Source organism: Macrosteles quadrilineatus, unplaced genomic scaffold, assembly GCF_028750875.1.
Source record: "Macrosteles quadrilineatus isolate MER2022 unplaced genomic scaffold, UCM_ALF_1.0 Scaffold_6__1_contigs__length_79288215, whole genome shotgun sequence".
In the NCBI taxonomy this organism is placed as follows: Eukaryota; Metazoa; Arthropoda; class Insecta; order Hemiptera; family Cicadellidae; genus Macrosteles; species Macrosteles quadrilineatus.
Genome location: NW_026542599.1, coordinates 4,371,958 through 4,399,859, shown reverse-complemented (window position 1 = coordinate 4,399,859; position 27,902 = coordinate 4,371,958). Strand labels below are relative to the sequence as shown.

General features: G+C 37.2%; 1 protein-coding gene across 1 annotated transcript; it reads left to right on the top strand.

The window, feature by feature from the left end:
* LOC128996884 (protein bicaudal D) lies at positions 1-27,902 on the top strand. The gene is made up of 13 exons (XM_054422411.1): positions 1-417; positions 6,009-6,149; positions 7,925-8,149; positions 8,598-8,735; positions 10,479-10,578; positions 11,565-11,740; positions 15,040-15,213; positions 16,296-16,451; positions 17,222-17,441; positions 20,801-20,965; positions 21,680-21,934; positions 23,168-23,332; positions 25,572-27,902. Exons 1-13 carry the CDS (start codon positions 208-210, stop codon positions 25,667-25,669), a joined length of 2,223 nt encoding a protein of 740 aa, XP_054278386.1. The 5' UTR covers positions 1-207; the 3' UTR covers positions 25,670-27,902.

Below are 27,902 nucleotides of genomic sequence, written 5' to 3'. Positions count from 1 at the left end.
CTAATTTTAGGCTATCTTTATTCTGTCATAATTCTTTTGTAAATTTTATCGATATACTTATCCAACCGGTTTACATTTGATAACCATTGCAATTCAGGACATGGAATTTCATAAACGTTATTTTATTTCGAGTTCGGTTTGTGTTAGGAGATAATAAACTTAAAAGTTGTATTTCTAGAGGTATCTAACATAAAGATTAGCCTTAAAATGGAGCATAATGTTCAAGATAATGTAAATGAGCTAAAACAAGAAATAGAAAGACTTAGTAGAGAATTAGACCAAGCAAGCAGTGAAAAAATACAGTCCGCCCAATATGGTTTAGTGCTTTTGGATGAAAAGGAAACTCTGTTATCGAAATGTGAGGAGTTGGAATCCCTCTATGAAAATGCAAGACATGAACTTGAAATCACACAAGAGGTAAGGTTTAAAAATAGCCTATGTTAAGGTATGGTAGCCTAACTTGTTCTAACAGGAATAAGCACAAGAAATCCTTTTAAGTTTTGGAATTGAGGCTAGGCCAACCTATAGCCTAGATAAGGTCTAAGAAGAAAGCCTAGTTGTGCACCCATTGGGTATTTTATTTATTTTGTCAATTATTTACGCAACTTATGTGCTTTTTTTACCCAAATATGAGTGAAGGATGAGTGACGCAATCTTGTAGTCTTGTTAGTGACTAACTTAATGCTGACATATTCCTTAGACACAGCTGTTAGTTAATAGCCCAAACAGCTAATGGCAATTGAAGTGACCTACAGTTTAGTGGAATCCGAACCACATTCTTGTCTTGGTATTAACGAATTGGTCTAGTTATCAGGATAGTACTGCAGATAGTTGTAGTAGGTATAGTAAGCTTAGGAATTCAGAGGACTGTGTGGCTACAAATGTTACCAAAGGTGAAGATCTGAATTAAATAACTGGCTAACCATCATCCTATAGTGAACGTTGTCAAATCCGGATGACTAATGAAAATATGCAGGTCCCCAATGTTACTTAGGCCCATTATTGAAGTTTAGTAAGAATCCTGAATTTTTAAGAATTTAAAATGTCAGCCCGTTGAGGGGTTATAGATCTAAAATATATTTTCTGATCAATAAGAGTTGATTTTGAATGTTCATCTATGAAGATAAAAATATATTTACTTAGTATTGTCCAAGTTAAGTTAGGTACCTACCTTAAGTTACTATAATCAATGGTATAGCCTACCTATAGTCAATGGTAGGCCTATTAGGTTCATAATTCGATCACTGAATGTTTAACTTAACGTACAGCTAGTTTTCACCTCAAAAAGTGGCAAGTACTGTAGGCCTTAGGAGTCATTTTTAGGGGTAGGGCCTAATCAAAATTCATATAAAAAGTTTTAGCCTAATTTATTAATTTATGATTTTTATGAATTTTGATGACTGCTAAAAATTAGCGAGTTCTAGGCTGCCTGAACTTACTTAGTCAACGCTGTAAGTTTTTGTGAAAGAGTTACCTAGGTAGGCCTAAGTATTTGTTTTGGACTGGGAATTCAGTAATAAGTAAACTTAATCACCAATAAGTGTTAGCCCATAATCGAGCCATTCATTCAACTGTGTTCCATTGGTTCTCTGTTATGGTTAGCCTATAAGGAAATATGATCACAAAGTCGATAATGGTATTGCCGTGACTGCAGAAGATGCTCAAGGTTATTGCCGCGATCGTTGGTGACAAACATGGTATAAACGAGACCCCGAGATATTTTATGAGTGTTGATGCGATTGCTGAAGACAATGTTATCTCCGATACCGGTACCGTAAAATGAGGCCGCAAGGGATGCTCACTGGTGTTGCCTCGATCGCTAGATAAGATGGTAAGACTGCAAGATATCCTCTTTAGTGTCACTACAATTGCAGGAGATGATGTGTGATGTAACTTATAAGTTAGGCCTACTACCAGATAAAATATATTTTGTTCAGTAGCCTATCCTAGCTTTCTGCATATCTGATAAAATCGGTTCGCATACCTGATGTTGCCTGTTAGCCATAGGTTAAAGACCCTTGCTCGATGATGTTAAGTAGGTACTTACTTAGGTATATTGTCATACTACTTGAAAATAATGCCAAACTGTCTCAATGTAGCTTAAGTTACACCTACTTGATTGTGTGTCCATGTGAAGAGTTGTGTAAAAGAAGGCCATATAGGCTAATCGAGACTTCTGTACGTTTATTATTAGGGTGACTAAACAAAAGGCTTAAAGTGGATTGAATGGGTAGGCTACTGTAATGAGGGACCTAAAATCTGGAATTGTTCTAAGTTACTGTTTACCTTAACTTAAGCCTAACTAGGCTACTATATTCACCCAACATAAACATGTTTTAAGTTATAGTAGGCTATGATTTTTGTGTTCATCAGGAACAAAACATAAAATAATTTTAGCATAACTTAATGTAGCAATCAATAATTTCTCAGGCTCCAAAAGTTTTCTCGTAAGTGCCTTTAACAAGATAACCTGGGCCTAATGCTTTCTATAGCATGTGATACCGGTACACAACTTTAGAACTTCCCATTTGCCTATGTTTATAAGCTTGTTTTTTTTTTTAGAAATAGCCTACAATTAATCAAAATGTGTGTCAGTTAAAAATTACTTTTGCCGTCTAACTTAAACCTTAATCATTCAGAATATTTTAACTTTTCTGCACAGTCCATTCCCTTAACAAAAGACCGTAAAATAATGTAGGTTTTGGACCAGGACAATTGTTTAAACCAACAAAGGGGGGGAGGCTTGATTCAATGTGGCAGTCATTACTTCCAATCTAGGCTTGTTGTGTCATTTGACAGTCTCCATTTACTGGCTAGACTTGGGCATACAACTTGACGTCATACAATTAATTGAGGTTAGTAATGAAATGTGAAAAGTCTGTATTCAGCAATATGTAAGAATATCATAATAATTTAGATAAAACTAAATTAAGATGACTGATTTCAAGTCACCTAAGAGGCCTTAAGATCTTATGCTAGTATGTTTTAAAGCAAGTAACTTTTATTGAATATTCCTCAAGATTTTCTTTTTAAGTTTTTTTTTTTTTTTTTTTTTGGATGGTGGGATATTTTTAAAGTGATCTTATATCCACCATTGTCTTTTTTTAGATGTAGCTAGAGATGTAAAATATCCGTGCATTTACCAGTATATAACTGTGGGCAGAGTTTTTACACCCGGGTAGCCTAAATAGCATTTAAATTAGCTTATGTACATTTTATTTTATTTGTTCAAATTATTAGTAACTAAGCATGCACACATTTAAGTCATATAGGTACCAGTAGCCTAATGTTAATTGTTTGTACATTTATTATTAAATTTTGATATTTTAAATTACCAAAATTCCTAAAATCTATAGGCCTACAGCAAACTAACATAACTGTATACTATGATGCTTTATAAAATAGGGTTTTTTGTTTGGAATAACATTATTTTTAACTAAACATGTTTTATTGTTCTATTGGTACTCGCTTTGCATCACCCTCGGGACTTTGAATCAAGGCATTAGGCAAGACAGAGGATACAAATATAAAACACAAACACAGCACCAGTTGCCCCGGCCGCCTCGATCCATATTTGAAACTAAAAAAGCCCATATGTGATGTGGAAAGCGAATAGAGACCTCTTGTCAGGAATTTTCGATTTTGAGTTATATAAATATTTGAATTCCTTATTAAATTCCCAATCACTTGGTGCAAGTCCCATGCATCTACGATTTGTTTGTTTAAGTTATTTACAGGACATTGAAATTTTGTTATAGAAGAGGGTTTGAGAAAAACTATTTTAAAAATTTCAAATGTGTAGGTAAAAAACAGTTTTTTTTTTTTTGTATTTAAGAAACGATTTTGGTAACTTAATCAAACAAAAGCTTATATTGTTCTCTTTGGAGGTAATACCAATTTTCGCCTTAACTCACGGTACCTTAGTTTTTATCTAAATAATTGTTTTATCGAAGCATGTCGTAAAAATCGCATTTCAGAAAAGGCACCTCTTGTCGGCCCTATGTTACTTCTCCATAAGATAAGAAAAGGTATCTCTTCTCAGGACCGCAACATTTGTGAGATATTTTGTTCTCCGTAAACTGAACTTTGTTGTAGTAGGTCTACTCTAAATTTCCACTAGAATGCATTAGAATTCATTTTTTGGAAGACTAAAGTCTGTTTATAAAGTCAAATATTAGAAATGGTACTTCTTGTCGTTATGGCGAAATAACATTGAGCGACAAGAGGTACCTTTTCTCAGACCGTGCAGAGGCTAACAATGTCCTGTTCTATGTCAGATGAGGTTTAACAATCGTTAAAAAACCAATTCCGATATTTTCGACCTTAATTACTTATATTGGCCGTACTGAAAGTTTTGCAGATCGCCGACAAGAGGTCCCTTTTCACTTTCCATATGTGCCAATTAGAATATTGAGTACAAAAACGTTTGGCAAATATGTTGTCAGTAAAGTTACCGTTTATACAATAGTCTAAGTATTGGTGTTTATTTATTCTATGGTAGGCTATAGCAAAAAAATATTTCTGGATTGGACGTACAGTAGTGTTGCCCGGAAGTAGGCTAAATATTCCTGTATTAATTTGACTACAATATTTATTATCCACCTTAATAATATTTAATCCAAGTGAATTCACATAGACTAAGTATATCACGTGTCATTAGTTAATTAATATAAAATGTAAATAGTTTGTATTTAGGAGAGGATAGTAGCCTTTGTACTCCCTTTGTAAACATAAACATTTTTGAAGCTCTAAAATGTTTATAGTTTTTGCACTAGCCTAATAATTATTTTTTTTCATATTGGTCATCTAAAAAATTTATTAAACCAAATGATTTTACATAAATACTTACCTACTTTGACATCTTAAGTCACCCACACGTATGGGTATTTTTCATGAGTTCCTCGATTTTTTTAATTCATCATATTATATACAAATTATACCCTCCAACCAAGAAATGTCCATAATTTTTTACACATTTTTATATGACAAATCCAATGAAGTTAAATAGTTTAACTTCCAAATTACACAGTAGACACTCACTCACGCCTAATCCTCGTTAATGTTTTGGGCTCTGGCAATACTGGATTACTGAGCACTGTAAAAAATAGCCTTTTTTCAAGGAGAGTAGAAATACTCTTGGTCTAAAAGGACTTGTAATAGGAAATGTTTACCAGTAAAAAATGTTTTTGCCGACCATTACCTTTGAGTTTTTTCCCTTTGTTCATAATATTCAGGCGGTTTAAGGGGAAGGTTTCCTAGGTTCTTCTACCACTTTTTTAACATAACCTAAATATCAGCTGATCAACTGTCAGCTGTTGTTTAAAATTTGAAATGCTGTGGAGGGGATGGAATCGCTTCCTCTCAAACCGCCTAAATTTTGTGAACTCAGTAGCCTATAGTAAGTTACCAGTAACCTTAAGTTTTCAGTGTAAGCATAGTTAGACAAGTATGATGTTTCTTGGTAATTACTTGCATGCCAGGTTGCTCTGCCTGAGTGGTCAGTGTTGATTTTGCATTATAATGCTAACAACTGTAGACACTAGTTATGTAGTGTTGGGTTACACGAGCCCTTATGCCTATTAACTACAAAATGGGATGTGTTAATACACCCCCGTCGCAAGCAAACCTGCAGTCTAAGCAAATTTAGATTTACCTGGCTGGATTTCCCCTAAAATATTCCCTTACAATCGCCAGTTTTATTCCCTATTTAAATAACATTAACTTTAATGAGTACTTAGGTGCTACAGGAAAGGTAATAAGGTGTGTTTTTTGTAGGTTATAAAATGATAAAAATTGCGAAATTTGATTAAAATAAATCACATAACAAGCATAAATACCACAATAACAGTTAACTTATTCTCCATTTAGGAATTACAAAGGAATTTCAAATCTAACAATAATAGTAGGCCTACTAATAAAAAATTTGGTTACAGTATTTAGTAGCCTAACACTTTTTAACTATAACAACATAGGTTTACCAATATTAACGTTCATCCATGTTGTTTCAGGCTCTGGCAAAGTTCCAAACAACGGCCAAGGTGACTACGAAAACTGGAATTGAAACGGAAGAATCCCTTCTGCAGGAGTCATGCGCGAGGGAGACGTCTCTTAATTCGACAATTCTTGATCTTGAAAATGACCAGAAACTTGTAAGTAGGCCTATAGAGCCAATGCGTAGTCAAGTATAGCTAGCTTTGTGATACTTAAATACTATAAGCTGTATCTTATTTTCCAAAGGGTTTTTATCACCGTTGCACCCATCTTTTAATCTGAAGTTTGTAAAGTGCAGCGCAGTTTTTGTTTGTGGAAACGGTGTCAAGTGCAGTCCAAGACGGATTAACGAAAAGAGTTTTCAGATTAGAACCCAGTGAACTTTGGATTTTAAATAAAGTGCTCTTACTTATCGCATTCCAAACGTATTGTTTAGACTCTCAGTGTGCAATTGTTTTAGGAAACATGAATTCATAACCAGCTTGTTTTGTTAACTTACTACAAGAGATTTTAATGTGTTCTATATGTATTACAATTTTGTGCATGAATTTAAACGAATAAGATATTTCCTAGGCCCTACTTGTAAGAATCTCATGGAAAAAATAACTATGAACAAAAAATTTATTTTGCCAGTTTCACCCAGGTGCATCGGTTGATTCCTTCCCTTTGATTCTAAATTCAATCTGCAGTTACTGAGCTTCCATCATGAGCTTAAACAAAATCGTGTTAGTGGCTTCTGTAAGTCATGATGTCGTACTTAGATTGATCTAGTTTCCAACATTTCAAACATCTGTACTAATATTTAAAGCCAGTTTTAATATTGTGTTTTGTAGCACAGACAAAAGTCAATATTTAAACACACTCTCTTCAAGAGACTTATCATTATTTTTTGCTGTTTGACCATTTAAACTTTAAAGGCAAATTAATAGCCTATTATTTATTTAACGCAATAAATAAATGCTTGAGTGTCTTGGATTTTTTTTGTTCGTTTTTTTTAGGCTATTTTCCAACTTGAAAACTATTTTAACCAAATAGAATCAATTATTTGTAAACTGCTTTGCACAATGTAAATGACGTAGAAAATAACCATACATACAACACCCACTAAATCAGCTTTAGTTATTAGGGATGAGAAATCTACTAATGTGAGTTATTTTTAGTCAATGTTATTTGAAGCTGGAGAATAAGTAGTTGAATATTTGAAACCAGGTTTCTTTAGGTTTTCACATAACAATAAGTTAAAAGATCTGCTAACTTAGATATTATCAGATTAACTGTGAAGTACACACGATAATCAAACTATCCAGTTTTCGGAAACACTGCCAAGTTTAAGTGAAGGCTGACGTCATAGCTCGAAAACGTACCAGGTGCGAACTTGACACCCGAGTGGAAAACACTTCCTAAGACACCTATATTGAAATGCAAAAGCAAAATTCTCTATACACGACATGCACACAGAACCCTAGTCAGGTCCTGGACTAGTTTAATCAGCATCACTTGATTTTTTTATGTGAACTCATGAAATAAGTTATACGCTAGAGGAGCGAAGCCCTAAATGAAATCATCTTTTTGGTTACAATTTTTCATTCCCCTAGATCATAAGCTTTAAAATGGTACCTAAATCGTGGAAATTGGCTGAGTAAGACCGGCAAAAAAGGGATGTACAGAGTGAACCCTTACTGTATTAAGTGCAAATTAGGCCTAAAATGTATAACAAACACCCCCGTGACTTCAAGCCGCTGGGTGTTCCAGCTTTCATATCTACGCTGAAGGAAAATTGTTCTTAGTTAATATAATACTGATCTTTCATTACTCTAAATAATTCAAATCTCCTTTTGAATCTTAACCAAACAAATTAATAGTCTACCAAGAACGCTTATGGGAATACATATTTTTATTTTATTTCTAATTTTATTTAAATTTTGTATTTCAGATGCGTCAAGAACTGGAGAGGCTGTTGGAAGAGAGGAATCGGGTGATACACGAGAACAATGAGCTGCTGAAGGAGAAGGCAGAGGCGGATACGGAGCGCAAGAGTTTGCGCGCGGAACTGAAGGAGATCAAGTTCCGAGAGAGTCGTATGCTGGTAGACTACTCGGAACTGGAAGAAGAGAACATTACCCTACAGAAGCAAGTGTCAGGACTTAAGTCATCTCAGGTAACATCAGAGCATCTTAAATTGTTTAACCCTCCTTCAGATGCATATTGGAGAGATTGTGTAGATTTATGGATTTATACAAATAATTGGGTGCACAAAACTTCATTGGGCGTATGAGGATGAAAGGTTACTTTGTACGTTTGGCAAAATAGATCAAAACATTATTCCAATGTAAAACACACCAATCAACAATTGAATTAGCTAAAAGTAACAAAATTAATTAGCTAAAGGTAACAAAATAACTTATTGTTATTTTATAACTAAGAACAAAATAAAACTTGGATAGGAAGTGAATACAATATGAAATTTTTTTTACAAAGAACCCAATCATCGAATTGAAAATCTAGGAGTAAAATATTTTAAATTGATCAGGATCTACATAGGCTAACTCATTATGCAAACCTCATAATTTAAGGTAGGCCTATTAAGATCGTTTGTTTACTTCTAGGTTGAATTTGAAGGAGCGAAACATGAAATTCGACGACTCCAAGAAGATGTGGAGGTTTTACAACAGCAAATGGAGGAGCTTACGAAACTGAAAGAGATTGCTGAAAAACAAATGGACGAAGCCCTCCATTCTCTTCAGGTGATGCTGGTCTCAGTAACTGAACGTTATTTTAACATTCTTACAACAAGGTAAAAGGTAAAGGTTTCTTGGATTACGGTAGTACCACTTTCTAAAATTGGTAGTAGACAGGGCAGGGTGTCGGTGCTTGATTTCCGAGGTTCTAATTGTGTCAATAACCAATGGCTTTAGCTGCGTGACAATGTATTGACATTCGAGGACTATCGTAAAGTAATTTGTAAAACAATTTCTGGGCTATAGAGTAGCATGTTAGGATGTTAAGTTAGGAATTAAAATAAACTGGACTTTGGACTTTAACAAATATCCCAAAGTCTAAGATCTGTTTTTAGTCTGTCTTTGGCATATTTTAGTAGTTATACAAGTCAATCTTTTGTACCTCATCTTTTCAGCATAAGTTGTATGCAGTAGGTATGTGGACAATGGGAGGTGAAAGATTATGAATGTGAAATCGAGTTTCTAATCCAAAATCCCACCTACCAGCTAGCTTTGTAATAATGACCTTGTGATTAAAAGCTCAACTTAAGGTTGTTCTGATTGCATGTTTGGATATTTTTTTTCCTTATTTGAAACTTTTTTGGTCGGGAATTATTTTGGTACAGTAGCAGAGTTTAACTGCAGCGGTTAATTATCCTGGTATATAAATGAGAGACAGTTTAACACGTTCGCTGCTGACCGCTAGATGCCGGGACGGCGCCAGGAGCTGAACTAACGCTCGCCGGCTGCGTAAACATTGCTGCCGATACACTGACTTACAGTAAAAACAACAGTAGTTGTACTGGATGGCAATGTGTTGCAATAAAACTGGCTTTGGACATAGTACTAAGTGATTCTGATAGATAGCAGCACTACCCAGGTTGCAGTCTGTAAACTAGTGTTGCTATCTAGCAGGAAAGAGGTGGGACAAAGCCCTGTTCTAAACAACCCTGGTGGTGATTTTGGGAAACTATATTTTTATTGTCAGAAAAGTACATCCCCACGAGCTGCAAAGAAATATAGGACGCTCGTGACGAGCTGGCTGATCCATGGAAACGTTAAACATCGATGAATGGCGACGTTCCGGAACATTCCTAGCTCGTGGCCCATTTGACGTTCCAGAACGTCTGTAGCAGCGAACGTGTAAAATTAGGCAGGCAAGGTGAATATGTGAGATTGGCGTTACAACAGGAAATCCACTTTATAACCTAAAAACTATTTCCCTGGGTTTTCTAAAATGTTTAAACAAGTAGGCTAACATTTAGCCTAAACAAATTAAATTTAATTTAGCCTAACAAACAGTAGGCTACCTAACTAAATTTAAAAAACCACATAGTTTATTCTCCCTTCCTTACTATTTCCTAGTAAGTAGGCGTTGATTTATTCAAATTGTGGATCCTAGCATAAATTTATTTAATTTTGAACCTGATTGGTGAAATTTCAACAAAGCAGTTAAATATTAGATGATTATGCAAGTTCTCTGCTATGGGAATGTTTTGAAATATCGAGAAATAGGACGAAATTGTGATTTTTATTGGGTAGTCTGGTTGATAACCTGTAGTTGTGAATTATCAGCTGACTAATAGTTTTGTTTCAGTTTGAAGTTTAAGTTGAATTTTTATTGTAGAGAGGTCAATTTGTGGTTTTAACAGGTGAGAAAAGATTTGTTGTTGTTTGATTTTCAAAGTAGAAAGTATAAATAGGTTGCAAAATTACTAAAGTGTTTTATTTTATTTACTATAACAAAATAACTTAATGTTTATTTTGTAGGCTGAAAGAGAAGCAAAGTACGCGATGAAGAAAGAGCTTGACCACAGAATAAACAGCGAGAGCATGTATAACCTTAGCAACCTGGCATACAGTATTAGAGGTAATAAATGTACAAAATTTAATTAAGTAAAGATCTAGCTTTAAAAATTTCATTAATTTCAAATTGTTTTCGATTCAAATTTTAGTAAAGTAGCGGTTTAGTAAAGTGTTAAAATGGTAATAGCCTAGTATGAAATAAATAAATTTGCCAAGTTCAATTTTGTATCCATAAATAAGCAAACTAAAAATGGTTACTTATTGTTTATAAAATAACAAGGGAGTTTTGAATTTACAGTTTTTTGAATGTTAACAATCAATAACCATAAAAAATTACACTTCAAAACACTAATTTATTGGTTTCTTTAGCTCTACCTATAAAATAGTTTAGAGAGAAATTAGGATATTCAAATATGTAAAACTACTTTTTTAAAGTTTTTAAGTTTGCTTACTAGTAGGCCTATGATCTGACTGTGGGAACAGGGTTTTATGGGGTTAAAATTGGTTTATCTCACTTTTGAACCTTCAACAAAAACATTCTGCAATTTCTTTCTAACCTATTTTCTAGAGCTTAGAAAACTAATTATTTGGCATCCTAAACCATTAGGCTATAATTCCTATAACGGTTTAAAATGAAAATTTGTAAAAAACTTAAATTTTAAATTCCTATTTCATTCTTAGAGATATGTCAATACAAAATTTACAGATTCTTAATACTAATATTGATAGTCTATCAAAAAATGTATTTTTGATACTGATACCTTACTTTTTCTACTGAATTCTTTATATGGTTTATTTATACTGCACCAACCCCTGTCTTTATGTCCCTACAACAGTAATTTTGTTGTAAGAATGAGTTTTTGTAGTACAGACAAATTTAATGCAGTTAAGAAAAATTTTAACCAGCCAATTCAAAAACATTATCACCGTATTAATTATTTTAATTAACTTCTATTCATTTTACAAAACTTAGTGAACAGATTTTGGTAGGTTAATTTCTTTTCTGCACACCTATTTGTAACGATTCAGTAACGAATGCTGATGGTACAGAAATAACGGACGACGGCGCTATCGGCAGTGATGAGGACGATCTTCCTGTACTCAGGAGAATCGAGGCGGATCTCAAGAGTGGATCGGACTTGGCGTCTCCTGACGGTAAACAAGTCGACCTCTTCAGCGAGATCCATCTCAACGAGCTCAAGAAACTGGAAAAGCAGGTCGAACAGGTGTGCAAACTAACCTACCTATCTAGAATCTCATAAGACAACAACATAAGATAAAATCTTATTTAGAGGGCCGCCAACAGTTTGTTAACATTGGGTATTTAGATGGAAATAAGATGTACAATGTTAGATCTAATGTTAGGGAAGTTAAGTATTCTGTTCCTCGGGGATCTGTGTTGGGTCCATTCCTGTTCCTGTGCTACTTGGGAGGAATGCCAAAACATTTATCTGAACGGGTAGAAAACAATGCCCTCTGCTTGTATGCAGATGACATAAGTATGTCTATGCATGAAAAGAATAGTGAACTTCTTGAAATAAAAATGAAAGATTCGCTCAAAATAATTGGAGATTATTTAAATGAAAAAAACCTTTTACTTAATAAAAACAAAACAACCTTCATCAAATTTGAGTGTAAAAAGTCTGGCGAAAAGATATTTGAAAATTTTGCATGTGAAACCAAATTTTTAGGTCTAACCTTGGACAGTACACTAAAGTGGACCTCACATGTCGATAAAATATGTAATAAAATTAGCTCCGGTATTTTTACTTTAAGACGACTATTTCCACTTTGCAGTAAAGAAATTTTGCGTGTGGTTTATTATTCAAATATACACTCCCATATTGCTTATGGCATTGAAATTTATGGTGGAACAAATAAATCTAACTTAAATGAAATTTTACATTTACAAAAAGAGGTCATAAGGTGCATCCTTAATTTAAATGAAAATGAATCATGTAAAAATCGTTTCAAAGAATTAGAATTCTTTACAGTTTACAGCCTCTACATATATAAGACTATATTATATGTTAAAAGCCGGGAGTCACAACTGCAAAGACAGCAGGATGTACATACTTACAATACTAGGCACAAACAAAATTTTATAATTAAAAAGCATAAAAAAGAAAAATTTAAAGAAAGTCCTGATTATATTGGGGTTAATTTTTTTCATTCTATCCCTTGTAGCATCAGAAATGAGGAAAACAGAAATAAGTTCAAAAAAAAGCTTAAGAATTTTCTAATTAATGGAGAGTTTTATAATTTTGAAGAATTTACTGCACTATGTTCAAATATGTAAATAAACATGTAAAAAAAAAATAAAATGGATCAGGAAAATGGTTTTAGTATTAGTTATAGTTTAAAATTAAGACGCATTCATGTACACATTGTTGTATGTCTGAATAAAGATTTATTTGACTTGACTTGACTTGACTTGACCAGGTCAAAATCAACTAGGCATTTTGTAAAACTCAGATTTTGGTTATTAAAAAAAATATCTAGACAAATTTTGTCTGAACGGATACTCACTCTTAAATGTGTTTCACACTTATTTAACCAAATTCACATTCATAAAATAGTCACCTTTGTCAAATTTTGGTCAGTATTCTTGTACATTAGTTGACATTTTTAGAAAAAATAATGTATTTGTATTTGATGTAGCTGTTTATTCTTTGTCATACAGGTAAAGATTCATTTAACATGGCTACTGGTTTGTAGGCTGATTTTCTGGTTCATGACTGGTTTCCTTCATTGAATCATTCAACCTAACTGAAATTGTGTTTACCTCACTTACTATCATTTGCACGTTTGATGCTTAAAAACTAAAAACCATAACAATTCTCCTGAACACTTAGTATTGTTTGTGTTTGTTTTGTGACCCTATCTTTTTACGGATAATTTTATTCTGTGTGTCAAACCACAATAACTGGGAACCTATCCCTCGATTTTTGGATAGCTTCAATTTTGATCTATCCTAGCGTTAAAAAAACTATCCTAAGCTGCAAAAAATAGAATGGATGATTTACAACTCTATTTTTTTTTTATAAATTTAGCCTGAATAAGGTAGGTAAATCATTCTTTTATGTTATAGATCTAGAATGGTCACACTTAAAAAAGATACATTTTTTTATTGTCAAAAGGTGATGTCATATGGTGATAACTAATTTTTCCGCTATGAAGAAATCTTTTAAAAATAAGGATGTAGGCCTATATTACACATTATGCTTCAGAGACGAGTTTTTTACCATATGAAACTGTATTTTTGCACATTTATTTTTTCCAGGAGATTATTTGTATGGATGTAATTTGTAGGGATGGACGGGTCCTGAAATTTCGGGAATTTTTCGGGAAAAAAATATTCCCGATAATCGGGACGGGATTACATTTGACTCGGGAATTTTTCGGGACGGGATTTGGTCCGATCGTCGGCGATTTTTCCGCTTCGCGAGTGCCGTTATTGCGAGCGATAGGTCCGCGAACGCAGGAGACGAAGTCATACGGACGATCGCGCCGTGACCGCGGAGTCATGCTGACGATCGAGCCGTGATCGCGAGTCATACCGACGATCGCGCCGTGACCGCGAGTCATACCGACGATAACCCGTGACCGCGGAGTCATACCGACGATCGCGCCGTGACCGCGAGTCATGACGACGATCGCGCCGTGACCACGAGTCATACTGACGATAACCCCGTGACCGCGGAGTCATGCTGACGATCGAGCCGTGATCGCGAGTCATACCGACGATCGCGCCGTGACCGCGAGTCATACCGACGTTAACCCCTTGACCGCGGAGTCATACCAACGATCGCGCCGTGACCGCGAGTCATACCGACGATCGCGCCGTGACCGCGAGTTATGACGACGACTCGCGCCGTGACCGCGGAGTCATGCTGACCATCATGCCGTGACCGCGGAGTCATACCGACGATAACCCCGTGACCGCGGAGTCATACCGACGACAACCCCGTGACCGAGGAGTCATACCGACGATAACCCTGTGACCGCAGAGGCATACCGACGATCGCGCCGTGACCGCGAGTCATGACGACGATCGCGCCGTGACCGTGAGTCATGACGACGATCGCGCCGTGACCTTGAGTCATACATATGATCACCCCGTGACCCTCGAGTCACAAGTTACTATAGGTACCTGTAAATTGTTACCAATTTTTTGGCTTTTATAGATCAGTGCCACAAATGGTAAAAATTGATTTCGTATGTCTTTTTTGGTAACTGCAATACAGTACTTTCTTTTTATGCACAGAAAAAAATCCCGTCCCGTCCCGTCCCGAAAATTGGGAAGGAAATAAAAATCCCGTCCCGTCCCGAACTAAAAATTCAATCCCGTCCATCCCTAGTAATTTGTTTTACAAGAATGGATTTCTATAACATAAAGCGATATATTTTGCCACCAACATATTCGCTTTAATGATTTCTAAAACAGAAACAGATAGCCTATTATCTGTCACAAGCTGACAGATTTATTTCCACTTTCCATGCATTGACACAATTTGTTGATCAGATGGAAGGTGAGAAGTGTCAGTTGACGACGAGTCTACGCGAGTCACAACAGGAGGCTGAGCAGAGCAAAGCTGAGTTGCAGGCAATACTGACTCGTCTGGTGCAGCTACGAGCACACATAGACTCTCTGCAACACGTCAAGAAACAAGCAGACGCTCTGCCCACTGAAAAAATGGTTAGTTTATTACCTTAGTAAGGTCTGACACCAGATTTCTAATTTCAAAACCAAAACCATAGACAAACACACACAAGTAGACTTCTCGTCTAGTTCATGTTGGTGACACTGGGCACTAGTGTCAACAAATTTTGTTTCTATTTTGATTAATTTTATGATTTGTTATATGACTAGGGGACAAGTTATTGTTTATGGTTAAACCGTGCTATTTGGTTAAATAAGGATTAAAATAACTGAAATAACAAGAAACAAATTTGTAATATATTTATATAAGTAATATAACAGTTTTTACTATTTAATAATTTACAAGGCTATGTTGGCAATATCTAAATGTGTACGTTGAACTGTAACCGTTTGTATTTCCCACTACCAGTTAATAATATTTGAATAAACCAATGCTATTGGACTGTCGGGTCACGCCATTTCCCCAACCCATGAGTCCATGTTAACCGACACCTCTACACCTCAGTTATAGCCAGCTTCCATCCTGAGTAACTCCGGCCCGTTCGGTCGTTAGCAGTTTTACAGTGTTAAACCGTAGTGCTTATTAACTTCCCGATTCCCGTAGTGTAAGACGTCAGGGTGACGTAGTGACTTAGTTACAGTGTATAAGGATAGCACCGTGTCAACGAAGGTACGTTGCATTCATATAGTTTTTTTTTTGTATTGTCACTGTCTAAGATACGTGAAGTTGAATTTGTTTAGAAACACAATCCTACAAACACATTAAACATAATTGATATAAATATATCCATGGTATAACTATAACTGTTCTGTCATCATAAATTATTGTTCTACTAATCTGTCACAGTGATAATTCCATTTTAAAATTCCTTGTGTTGTGAGGCCCAAAAAATCTACTGATTTTAGGGAAGGAAGTTCAATGATGGTGTAGGGAACTGGAAACAAATTAAGACTTGTTTGAAGGAGGGTAAAGTTTTAGTATTTTAGTTTTGGCTTGATTTTAATTCAAACCTTTCCTGCACTTTTACAAGAAACTGATGTTTCAAAAGGTGCAAAACGAGGTTGCCTTGTTCTTAGATAAGTGTGTAAGTTACTAATTTGTCTTGTGATTTCCTCAGTCAGAACTGGCTCTTCTGCAGTATAGGCAATGGATGACATTGGCCACCCGAGAGATTGAACAGTTCCAAAAAGAGCTGGAACAGCTGGAGAAGAACCTCAACTGTTCTGATGCAACTCTGCAACTGAGGACTGAACTGACGGATCTCAAGAACAAGGTAAACACGAAACTAGATCCTAGATATAACTCAAAGCCACTGTTTAACGGTATTTCTTTTCACTCTGGCAGAACACCAATTAGTCTGTATTAACCCTTCGACACAGGACATTTTATGTGCATGGAAAACCATCCTGCATTACTTATTTTGGAAATTACTCAATTTTAAGGGCGTTTGGTCAAAATAGTATTTTCTTTGGATTAAGTATTACAATAGAAATTAAAAAGCACGGTTGTTAAAATCCTGACAAATAATGTGGGACTTACATGAAAAAGTGGTAAATTTTTCAAATGTGGGTACAAACCTAGGAGCTGAACTACATTGTAAAATTGTTCAATTATATCATGTAAATTATGCTTAAGAAGATTATTTTGATTTAATTCTGTAATTACAATGAATGTAGGGTAATAAACTTATCAATTTGAAATAAAATGTAAAATACAATATTAGTTTTAAAAATATGTCGTTTTCTGATCTTTATAATAATTTAACTGCTGCAGTTTTCTTTAAAGCTAATATCTTGTTTCCTTTGACCGTTAAGTTTGCACCTTAATTTTGTAAATTACCTTCTGTGGCGAGTTAGGTCGGCCCGCACAACACTCCATTAATCGCAAAATGCCACTAGTGACTGTGTGTATACTTGGATTTGGTGAACTATTTCACTCATCGCCAGAGTTCCTTCTCACTCAAACTGCCTTACAAATGTTAAACGGTGCCACTCTCAGATCAATAAAAGCATCGTTGGCTCAAATGCTTGTTGTCTGTCACAGCTGCTGGACAGTCAGCAACGTAGCCTCGAGCTAGAGTCGGACGTGAGACTGCTGGGACAGCTGGCGGGCGAGGCTAGTGACAATCTGGCCACTGCACAGAACGACCTGCTCACAGTCAGCGAGGAACTGGCCAAGCTGTACCACCACGTGTGTACTGTCAACGGTGAGACACCTACGAGAGTGTTACTGGACCATCAGAAACACACCGATCCCAGTGAGTGTGCCAACCCATTACCGCTACTTTACAAATTTAGGAATTTTAACTATAGGTACAGTATACTAGTGATGGTCAAATCCACAATTTTTGAATCTCTAAATCTAAACTGAAACTTTTAACAATTGAATCCCGAATCTCAAATCTCAAAACCTAAACACTAAACCAAAACATTTTACTTTACTGTCTACAAATGTCTAGGTTACAAAAAATACAGATTATAATTAAATGTTAGTATGCAATCAAAACTGAAAGACATTGACTCCTGACCCTGATAAGGGTCACCACTATTATGATAGTGGTGACCCTGGACATAAAAAAGTGACTGAAAACCCAAAACAACAAATTTTTTTAAACAACGCTTAAGAAAAATGCTGAATTAATGGGTTCATTTAAACAAAAAACAAAATAAAAATTATTCTAAGAAATCCTTAAAGTAAATTAGAAAATATGACAAAATCTGGTATTTATCAAATTCAGTCCGACAGTTGTGAGATGAAGTATCCTATGTTGGACAAACAAATGAAATGTAATAACTAGATTCAAAGAACACACTTCTCACATAACACAACAGGCCTGAAAAATCAGCAATAGAAAAACATTGTTTGGAAACAGACCACACAATTTCAGTCAAAAATATAACTAAATCCAATGAACTAAACACCTTAACGATAAAAATCATTATTTATAAATACAAAAGACAGTTTAGTAAATAATGATAATGGTCCAATTCAAAATGTAACATTGCGTGCTCATGTGGACAAACAAGGCTCATGTAGAGACTCTGTTGCACCAGCACAGAGTTGACAAGTGTGTGTTTACAGAGTCCAAGCTGAGGGTGGCTGGAGAGGAGGGTGTCCAACTACTGAGAGCCAGACTCAAGACTGACATGGACAGCAAAGAGCTGGAGAGTCTGCAGGATGCTGCTACTATCAAGGCTCATGTGGAGACTGTTGGACCAGCACAGAGTTGACAAGTGTGTGTTTACAGAGTCCAAGCTGAGGGTGGCTGGAGAGGAGGGTGTCCAACTACTGAGAGCCAGACTCAAGACTGACATGGACAGCAAAGAGCTGGAGAGTCTGCAGGATGCTGCTACTATCAAGGCTCATGTGGAGACTCTGTTGGACCAGCACAGAGTTGACAAGTGTGTGTTTACAGAGTCCAAGCTGAGGGTGGCTGGAGAGGAGGGTGTCCAGCTACTGAGAGCCAGACTCAAGACTGACATGGACAGCAAGGAGCTGGAGAGTCTGCAGGATGCTACTATCAAGGCTCATGTAGAGACTGTTGGACCAGCACAGAGTTGACAAGTGTGTGTTTACAGAGTCCAAGCTGAGGGTGGCTGGAGAGGAGGGTGTCCAACTACTGAGAGCCAGACTCAAGACTGACATGGACAGCAAGGAGCTGGAGAGTCTGCAGGATGCTGCTACTATCAAGGCTCATGTGGAGACTGTTGGACCAGCACAGAGTTGACAAGTGTGTGTTTACAGAGTCCAAGCTGAGGGTGGCTGGAGAGGAGGGTGTCCAACTACTGAGAGCCAGACTCAAGACTGACATGGACAGCAAGGAGCTGGAGAGTCTGCAGGATGCTGCTACTATCAAGGCTCATGTGGAGACTCTGTTGGACCAGCACAGAGTTGACAAGTGTGTGTTTACAGAGTCCAAGCTGAGGGTGGCTGGAGAGGAGGGTGTCCAGTTACTGAGAGCCAGACTCAAGACTGACATGGACAGCAAGGAGCTGGAGAGTGCAGGATGCTGCTACTATCAAGGCTCATGTGGAGACTCTGTTGGACCAGCACAGAGTTGACAAGTGTGTGTTTACAGAGTCCAAGCTGAGGGTGGCTGGAGAGGAGGGTGTCCAACTACTGAGAGCCAGACTCAAGACTGACATGGACAGCAAGGAGCTGGAGAGTCTGCAGGATGCTGCTACTATCAAGGCTCATGTGGAGACTGTTGGACCAGCACAGAGTTGACAAGTGTGTGTTTACAGAGTCCAAGCTGAGGGTGGCTGGAGAGGAGGGTGTCCAACTACTGAGAGCCAGACTCAAGACTGACATGGACAGCAAAGAGCTGGAGAGTCTGCAGGATGCTGCTACTATCAAGGCTCATGTGGAGACTCTGTTGGACCAGCACAGAGTTGACAAGTGTGTGTTTACAGAGTCCAAGCTGAGGGTGGCTGGAGAGGAGGGTGTCCAGCTACTGAGAGCCAGACTCAAGACTGACATGGACAGCAAGGAGCTGGAGAGTCTGCAGGATGCTACTATCAAGGCTCATGTAGAGACTGTTGGACCAGTACAGAGTTGACAAGTGTGTGTTTACAGAGTCCAAGCTGAGGGTGGCTGGAGAGGAGGGTGTCCAACTACTGAGAGCCAGACTCAAGACTGACATGGACAGCAAAGAGCTGGAGAGTCTGCAGGATGCTACTATCAAGGCTCATGTAGAGACTGTTGGACCAGCACAGAGTTGACAAGTGTGTGTTTACAGAGTCCAAGCTGAGGGTGGCTGGAGAGGAGGGTGTCCAACTACTGAGAGCCAGACTCAAGACTGACATGGACAGCAAGGAGCTGGAGAGTCTGCAGGATGCTGCTACTATCAAGGCTCATGTGGAGACTGTTGGACCAGCACAGAGTTGACAAGTGTGTGTTTACAGAGTCCAAGCTGAGGGTGGCTGGAGAGGAGGGTGTCCAACTACTGAGAGCCAGACTCAAGACTGACATGGACAGCAAGGAGCTGGAGAGTCTGCAGGATGCTGCTACTATCAAGGCTCATGTGGAGACTCTGTTGGACCAGCACAGAGTTGACAAGTGTGTGTTTACAGAGTCCAAGCTGAGGGTGGCTGGAGAGGAGGGTGTCCAGTTACTGAGAGCCAGACTCAAGACTGACATGGACAGCAAGGAGCTGGAGAGTGCAGGATGCTGCTACTATCAAGGCTCATGTGGAGACTCTGTTGGACCAGCACAGAGTTGACAAGTGTGTGTTTACAGAGTCCAAGCTGAGGGTGGCTGGAGAGGAGGGTGTCCAGTTACTGAGAGCCAGACTCAAGACTGACATGGACAGCAAGGAGCTGGAGAGTCTGCAGGATGCTGCTACTATCAAGGCTCATGTGGAGACTCTGTTGGACCAGCACAGAGTTGACAAGTGTGTGTTTACAGAGTCCAAGCTGAGGGTGGCTGGAGAGGAGGGTGTCCAACTACTGAGAGCCAGACTCAAGACTGACATGGACAGCAAGGAGCTGGAGAGTCTGCAGGATGCTGCTACTATCAAGGCTCATGTGGAGACTCTGTTGGACCAGTACAGAGTTGACAAGTGTGTGTTTACAGAGTCCAAGCTGAGGGTGGCTGGAGAGGAGGGTGTCCAACTACTGAGAGCCAGACTCAAAACTGACATGGACAGCAAGGAGCTGGAGAGTCTGCAGGATGCTGCTACTATCAAGGCTCATGTGGAGACTCTGTTGGACCAGATATGGCATTTGCGCAGCGCTGTCAACCACACATTGGAGCGAGCCAAGGCCGGCGGCACTTCCAACACAGAGGGTATGTTACGTCAACAACTGTTGACTGTAGGCCTACTGGTATGTCTGAGTAGATTTTCCATACCTCTCTCAAATAGTTTAACGATTAAGATAGCTCAGTAGCTTACATTTTTGGTTGCAAAGACAACATTTCAAAGCTTGCAACTAGTCAAAAACCCAATTAAAACACAGCGTGAAAACGGTATGAATACACAAATATTTAGGGCTATCATAATACTAAAATAGCCTGGTGTGGCACGGGGCCACGCAGAGCACACACGAGTGAGAGGGGGCACGGGGGGGTAGCAGAGGCTCCCTTTAGCCCTATACAATATTTGTGTATTCGGACTGTTTTTATGTACGAGTTGTGTTTTATTTAAATTGTGTTTAGTTGAGTCTTTTTAATGTATTCAAAGTAATTCCCAATAACACTAAACCGTGTAGACAACCCGGCTAATAAGCACGAATCAGCTGACAGCCAATGAAGTAAAGGAAGGAGGTTTGCCCACATATGAGCTTCTTTTGTCCCTAAACAGTAAACAGTGAATCTCTGAACTTTTATTTTGGGTTGACTGAAAAAATTCACCCTGTTCAACTTTTGAGTATATCCGAGTCAAAATCCAAACCATTAGGGTAAAAACCCAATCATAATAAAGAGCATAAAGGTATATAAAGTAAAACATCTCACAGCCTTCAGGAGTCTCTTGAGACTAGTTGATGCAATTCTATGTTTCAGCCGGGCACAATCTGGGTAGTGAGGAGGTACAAGAACTGCAGGAGAAAGTGATAGAGCTCAAGTCACTGCTGTCCACCAAGCGAGAGCAGATAGCTACACTCCGAACGGTGCTCAAATCCAACCAGAACACAGCGCAAGTGGCTCTAAACAACCTCAAGTCCAAGTACGACAATGAGAAGACGGTGGTGAGCGAGACCATGACCAAACTGCGGAACGAGCTTCGAGTCTTGAAAGAAGACGCAGCTACTTTCTCCAGTAAGTTTTATTTACTTTCTGTTGTAAAGTGATTTGTAGAGGATCCTATGTTCAGAAACATCAGGATTCTTGTGTGACGTACAAGACAGCCAGATCAGCAACAGAACAAACGTAGACTTTTGGATACTGAAGTTGACCTTTATTAGGATGAGCTTAAAATAAAACATAATCAAAGCCACCTGCAGAGTGTACTACAGTCTTCTATTTATTGTATGTTAACCACCAACTTAAAGAACAGTTATTTTATTAACAAGTTTTAACAAGATTCATAATGTAAAGATGTAGTAATTTAAACTGAACTCTTATTTTGTTTGTTTTGCATTCATAATAAACAAAGAACATCTAATTGAATATATCAGCTGATTGTATAATATAGTAGAGGTATATAATACCTACATAAATGATTTATGGTTTTGTATTCCAAGTTATTTAGACTAAGTTGAAAAATATGTGTTAAGATAAATCGATAATTTATTTTTGCAAAATCTGTCAGTGGCTCAATAAAATTATGTTTAATATAATTCTAAATCTGGCTAAAACTTAACCCCCTTGATGCCAAATAATAGTTTAATATAATTCTAAATCTGGCTAAAACTTAACCCCCTTGATGAAAAATGTTTTATTAATTTCTCTATTATCAGTTAATTACTCAATAAGCTTGAAGAAGCTCAATAAGGATAGCACATGTACGGGATTCAAACCCACGCATGTAAAAAGACCTCAATGCAACGCTCGTAAGTGTAACACATTAGCCAAATGAGCTATCATGTTATTGTGGGCTGAATAGGTCGATTGACACTAAAAGCACTTCACTAGCGCCCGCAGGTTAGATTTCACAAACTATTTGAGCGTCAGTGGGTTAGCAGTACGGTTATCTCGCCGCAAAATGTGGTGACAAACTACACACGCAAGCTGTCTTCAATGGGTTAAACACGGGAATAGATTATAAAACTATCCTTAGTTGATGTTATTATTTATTTTCCTAAAAAAAAAACAATAACTTATGTTTTTAAAAGTAATTACTTGGTTTGACCAATAGTTCAGTATGAAAAATTTGGCCTTAATTGCTTTTACCACTAGTTTTAACTAAACCATATGTATTCATTTTAACTGTGCGATGTATTCATTTCAGAAAACATAGCTCTGTTTTTATTTTTAATACACGTTCCGCTACCTTTACCCCAACAGGTGGTTTGGAGGGCCCTCTAGTGTTAAATCCTTATGTGTTTCTAGGTTTGCGAGCCATGTTCGCTGCTCGCTGTGAGGAGTACGTGACTCAGGTAGACGAGTTGCAACGACAACTCGAGGCAGCTGAGGAAGAGAAGAAGACATTGAACCAGCTGTTAAGACTGGCCGTTCAGCAGAAGCTAGCGCTGACTCAACGTCTCGAGGAGATTGGTAAGATTTGAACCCTTGACTTCATTACTTCATCAATTAATTGTAGTAGGATTAATATGAGATGTGTAGGTAGCGGAGTGGTTATAGTATTAATCAATTTCTATTCTAATAAACCCCCCATTAAAGCACAGTCCGATAGTCCGATCATGCTGGTCTGCAAATTCGTTTGAATAAACATAGGTTTACACGGTTACACCAATATTTTATTGAAATAGGATTTTTTTATTTGAGTTATCAGGCAAAATTAAGAGCTTTTGTTCAAGGCTCAGGAAAATCAATGTATTCAATGTTTATGTCTAGCGCACTAAAAACCTGTAAAATTCCTTCAGAAGATTCCCTCTAAGTCGACCCACCGCTACCAGCAAGTGTTTAGTATTCCACTGTCGGAAGGCTTCCTGGAACTCCTCTATTGGAATAGTGTTCAGAATCTTTGTCCTTTTAAGCTTGAACAAAATGGCTTAACCCCCAACATTTAGGTCCGATTTCACCAAACACTTAAACTGCCGTTAAACCATAGCCTAACTGACAAAATCGGATCTCACCACTCGCCATTAGAGCTAGTTAAGACTAACTCGTCCCCAGATAATTAACTGCCCAATTTTGACCGGTCAACTTTTTTAATCTTTCGTTAAGTAAATAGCAGCTGGTTTTATGGAAAGGCCAAATGCTAGAAGAGCATAGGGTACGTATTAGCTTTTGAAAGTGATAGTGAAGAGTAGCCTTTGTTGTTCACCGAACTAGGTGGATAAGAGAAAGGGTTACTGATTTTAATAATTAATACGGAATTGATTTTTTACTAGATATGAACTATCAACACGTTTAGTCTTTAAGCTATCCCACAAGATTTTTAGTAAAGGCATATCTCTAGGTATGTGATCAGCGATCCCGTTGAACTGATAGGCGATTAATAGCCACTCTTTTATCCCAGCTAAAAAGAGTGTTTTTCTACCAACATTATCAAATTCCTTTTTTCATTGTTCGAAAAAATAGGCTCCCTTTTCCTTTTCCCGGTTTTGGGTAACCCTAACCTTACGGTCAAACAATTGTTTTGCGTTCTGTCAGACTTAATTAAGGAAACCTAAATTGTCATTATTCTGCTAGTATTTATGGAAAATCATTGTTTTGATGTTATCTGTGTTATGTCTCGTTCTTGTAACTCTTTTGCCTCCAGTTTTTTCACTACTTCAAATGTACCAAACTGGTTAGTTTTAACGAACAGAAGTCTTGAACTTCCTTGTAAAAAGTTATATTTTGAGTCTTAATTGATTCAACAGCAAAATTCAATCAATTCGTTCCTCAATGTAATATGTTTTAACAACATTGCTTTGTCTTTATTTACTCATTTGAATTATTTTGCTATTTATTCTTGTTTTCTTTTGTAATTTTTTTCTTGTTGCTCAGAATGTATTGCATTCTTCTAATCTTGCTGTCTCCAGTTTTGTTTTCACTACCTTAAACACTGATTTATTTTATAGGTTATGTTTACTTGCTTCCATAAAAGTCTGGTAATATGACAGTTCACTGCCACCGCCACCTGGATTTTACACTAAACTCTCATTTATAAAACCAGCGTTAGTTTTGACGCGTTTTCGTTGGTGAAACCGAATTTCCTTAACTGTGGTTTAGATCATTGGTTAGGTTTAACTGAATATTAACTCTACCATCGTTAGCGTAAATGTGGTGAAATCTGGCCTTAAGGATACCAGTTTAAACTTTGGTGATTCTTACTACAGCAGACTCCCTCTTATCCGGACACCTTTTTACCGGACATCGGTTTAACCGGACTACACTCGGCAGAAATTATATCTCTTTAACCGGAAAATCTTTATCAGCACATCGGTTTAACTGGACTAAATCGACAGGAAGTCGTCGGTACTGAAACAACTGTTCTCGTGGGAAAGATTTGAGACCAGTGATCACGTGACTAAATACGTAATAATCATTATTTTCTTATACATTATGGATCCAAATGGTCCGTTTTAACGAGTTTTTGGGGACGTCGGTTTAACTGGAAACCCCGTTATCCGTACTCGACCGAGGCCATTACGGATAAGAGGGAGTCTACTGTAATAAAGACCATAGTTACTCCTGCCTTATACCCATTAAAATTTCCCCCCCATTTAAATGTTTTAGGTTGTTCAATTTCAATGTCAAGCTAATGGGGAATATGCGTCAGTTTGTTGATATAGTTTATTTCCATTGAAACAGCAGGTAAATTTGAATGAGTCTGTGTTTGCAGAGGTGGACCGTGAGATGCGCAATGCTCGACGACCGCCTCAGAACAACGCAGCGCGAGGAATGAGCAGAGCCAGATTCACTAACCCTCGGAGAGATTAGTTTGAAGACCTTCCAACAAAAGGTGGACGTTAGATAGTAATAAGTCTTAGGTAAGACCTTCCCCTCACAAAAAATAATGGCTGGGTCATACTTTTAAGGATTAAAATCCGACTACCAACCATCCGATTTCAAGGAGTGTCGGAAACGTAAAACGTTAGATTAAATACTTAGGCATAATTTTATATTTAAGGTAAATATGTATTGTACAGAATGCCTCAAGGTATTTTACAAACTTAAGTTGAAGTTTTATCTAATGTCAATTACTTTATCAAAAGTTCTTTTGCTTTTGTCAAAAATTAATTTGAGTGAGAATACTCAAATTAATACCGTATTTAATTTCTTTATTATGGGGTATGGCCATGTTAAATGTGGTATAGGAAGTAGTTGTTATGCGATAGCGGTCCAAACATAACCTATTAGATGGGTTGATGCTGTTTATGTTTTTGTAATTAATTGTATTAATTTGCACCTAGCTCGGTAACTACCATTTTCAACACTTTGGCAGCTAAATGTGAATGTGAGTTCCATTTTGTAATTTATTTTTATACTTAAATCTATTCATATACTTTTAAGCTATACACCGATGTTATTTATTGTTGTTTTTTACTGTTTAGTAGTCCTACTGTTGATATTTTTCAATTTGTATTAGTTTATAAACGATTAATCATTTATCAAAGTATTATTTTCTAAAAATATTTTAACTTTTTAAATTTGTTATGATTAAAAATGTTAACATTTTTGAAACTGTTTAGTGCCCCGTTTTTACTGTGGACGTCCTAATACATTTATGAGCAATACCTAAGTTGGATGCATCTATTTAGATTTATAATGACCTTTTAATTTTCTTTTTTGGTTGTGCAAAAGTTGAGTTAACAACGTAGATAGGATGATAAGCCAGTGAAATATTTGTTATCAGCAAAGAACACAGCCCCTTCTGAAAATACATAGCTAAATTTTCTGAAAATTTAGATGTAGAAATAAGGACTTTGGTTTTTTTCTAATTTCCATGTCTGCCAGTTTTACTTTACTCGCTATATTTTGTTGAGCGCTCCTTTAACTTTTGGTTTGTTAAAAAAAATGTTTACAGGGCATGCAGTCATTTGTGTAAGGTTTGATTTTTCTGTTGAACTAATTGTTGATGTTATGATGTTTGCAATTCGATGTATAATTGGGTGCGGGCTCTAACAAATTTTTCCATCGTCTGTCTCTTTTAGGGTCAGGGTTCAATCAGGGTTAATCAGGGTTGCAAATTTGAAAATCCAACCAAAGTGATTAAAATATATCGGTTATATTTTTTGTATATTGTTGGTGACACTGTTACGGTCTATCTCAGTAGGCCTAATCTTCCATTGTTACAAGTAGATAAATTTCTGTCGGATTGTATATCCACTGAGATACTTTTGTGTTTCTTTCAGTTCTACATGAATTGTAAGAAATTAATGAGTTGGGAGCTCGCACCTGGCAAGCCAAGCTTTGTACAATGCAGATGTGTAAATAGCGTAAGAGTTGAGTTCCGTCGTTGTTCCACCGCCGTCCATGCCCTCACTGCCGTCCCTGGAATAATCCACCTCTCAATCTGTTCCGTCATTTCCAATATTTGAAAGTGGATCGAACGTACGCGGGGTTCCAATTGTGTCTCTTAATCCCTTAATTTAAATTTTTACATTTTTGTGTTTTTTTTTTTCAAGCGGAATTTGTTACTCTAATGTGCCTGTCTTGGAAAAGAGGTTTGGTCGCTTTCTAGACACATTACAAGGTATGGTTGCCATTTCAATGAAAAGTATTAAAGTAAAGTATTTATACTAAGGTTGTTGTATCACTTTATGTTTCTTTAGTTGTAGGCCTAAATAAAGGGAATGTTTACTCTGGCAACCGTTGTGGTTACTCTGGCAACCATTGTGGTTATTGCGGCAACCATTATAGTTAATTTGGTCAACTTCATTATCAGAGAGTGGAACCTGTTGCAGACTAATTGTATGAAATCTTGTTATTCTTTTACATGATTTAAGCCACCACTTACACTTTGAGTGCCATGTGAATCCATAGTGGTCTCACACCGAGTAAGGACTCTCTTGCCCCGTGAGACCACGTTGGACTCACATGCTAGTTCTGGATAAACTGCCCTGTGAAGTAAACTTGGCTTCACAGAAGGCATTAAACCATATGTAGTCTTAAAATAATGGGCCAGAACGTCAAGAAACTGCATTTGGCCTGTGGTTCTGTGAAGCCAGTG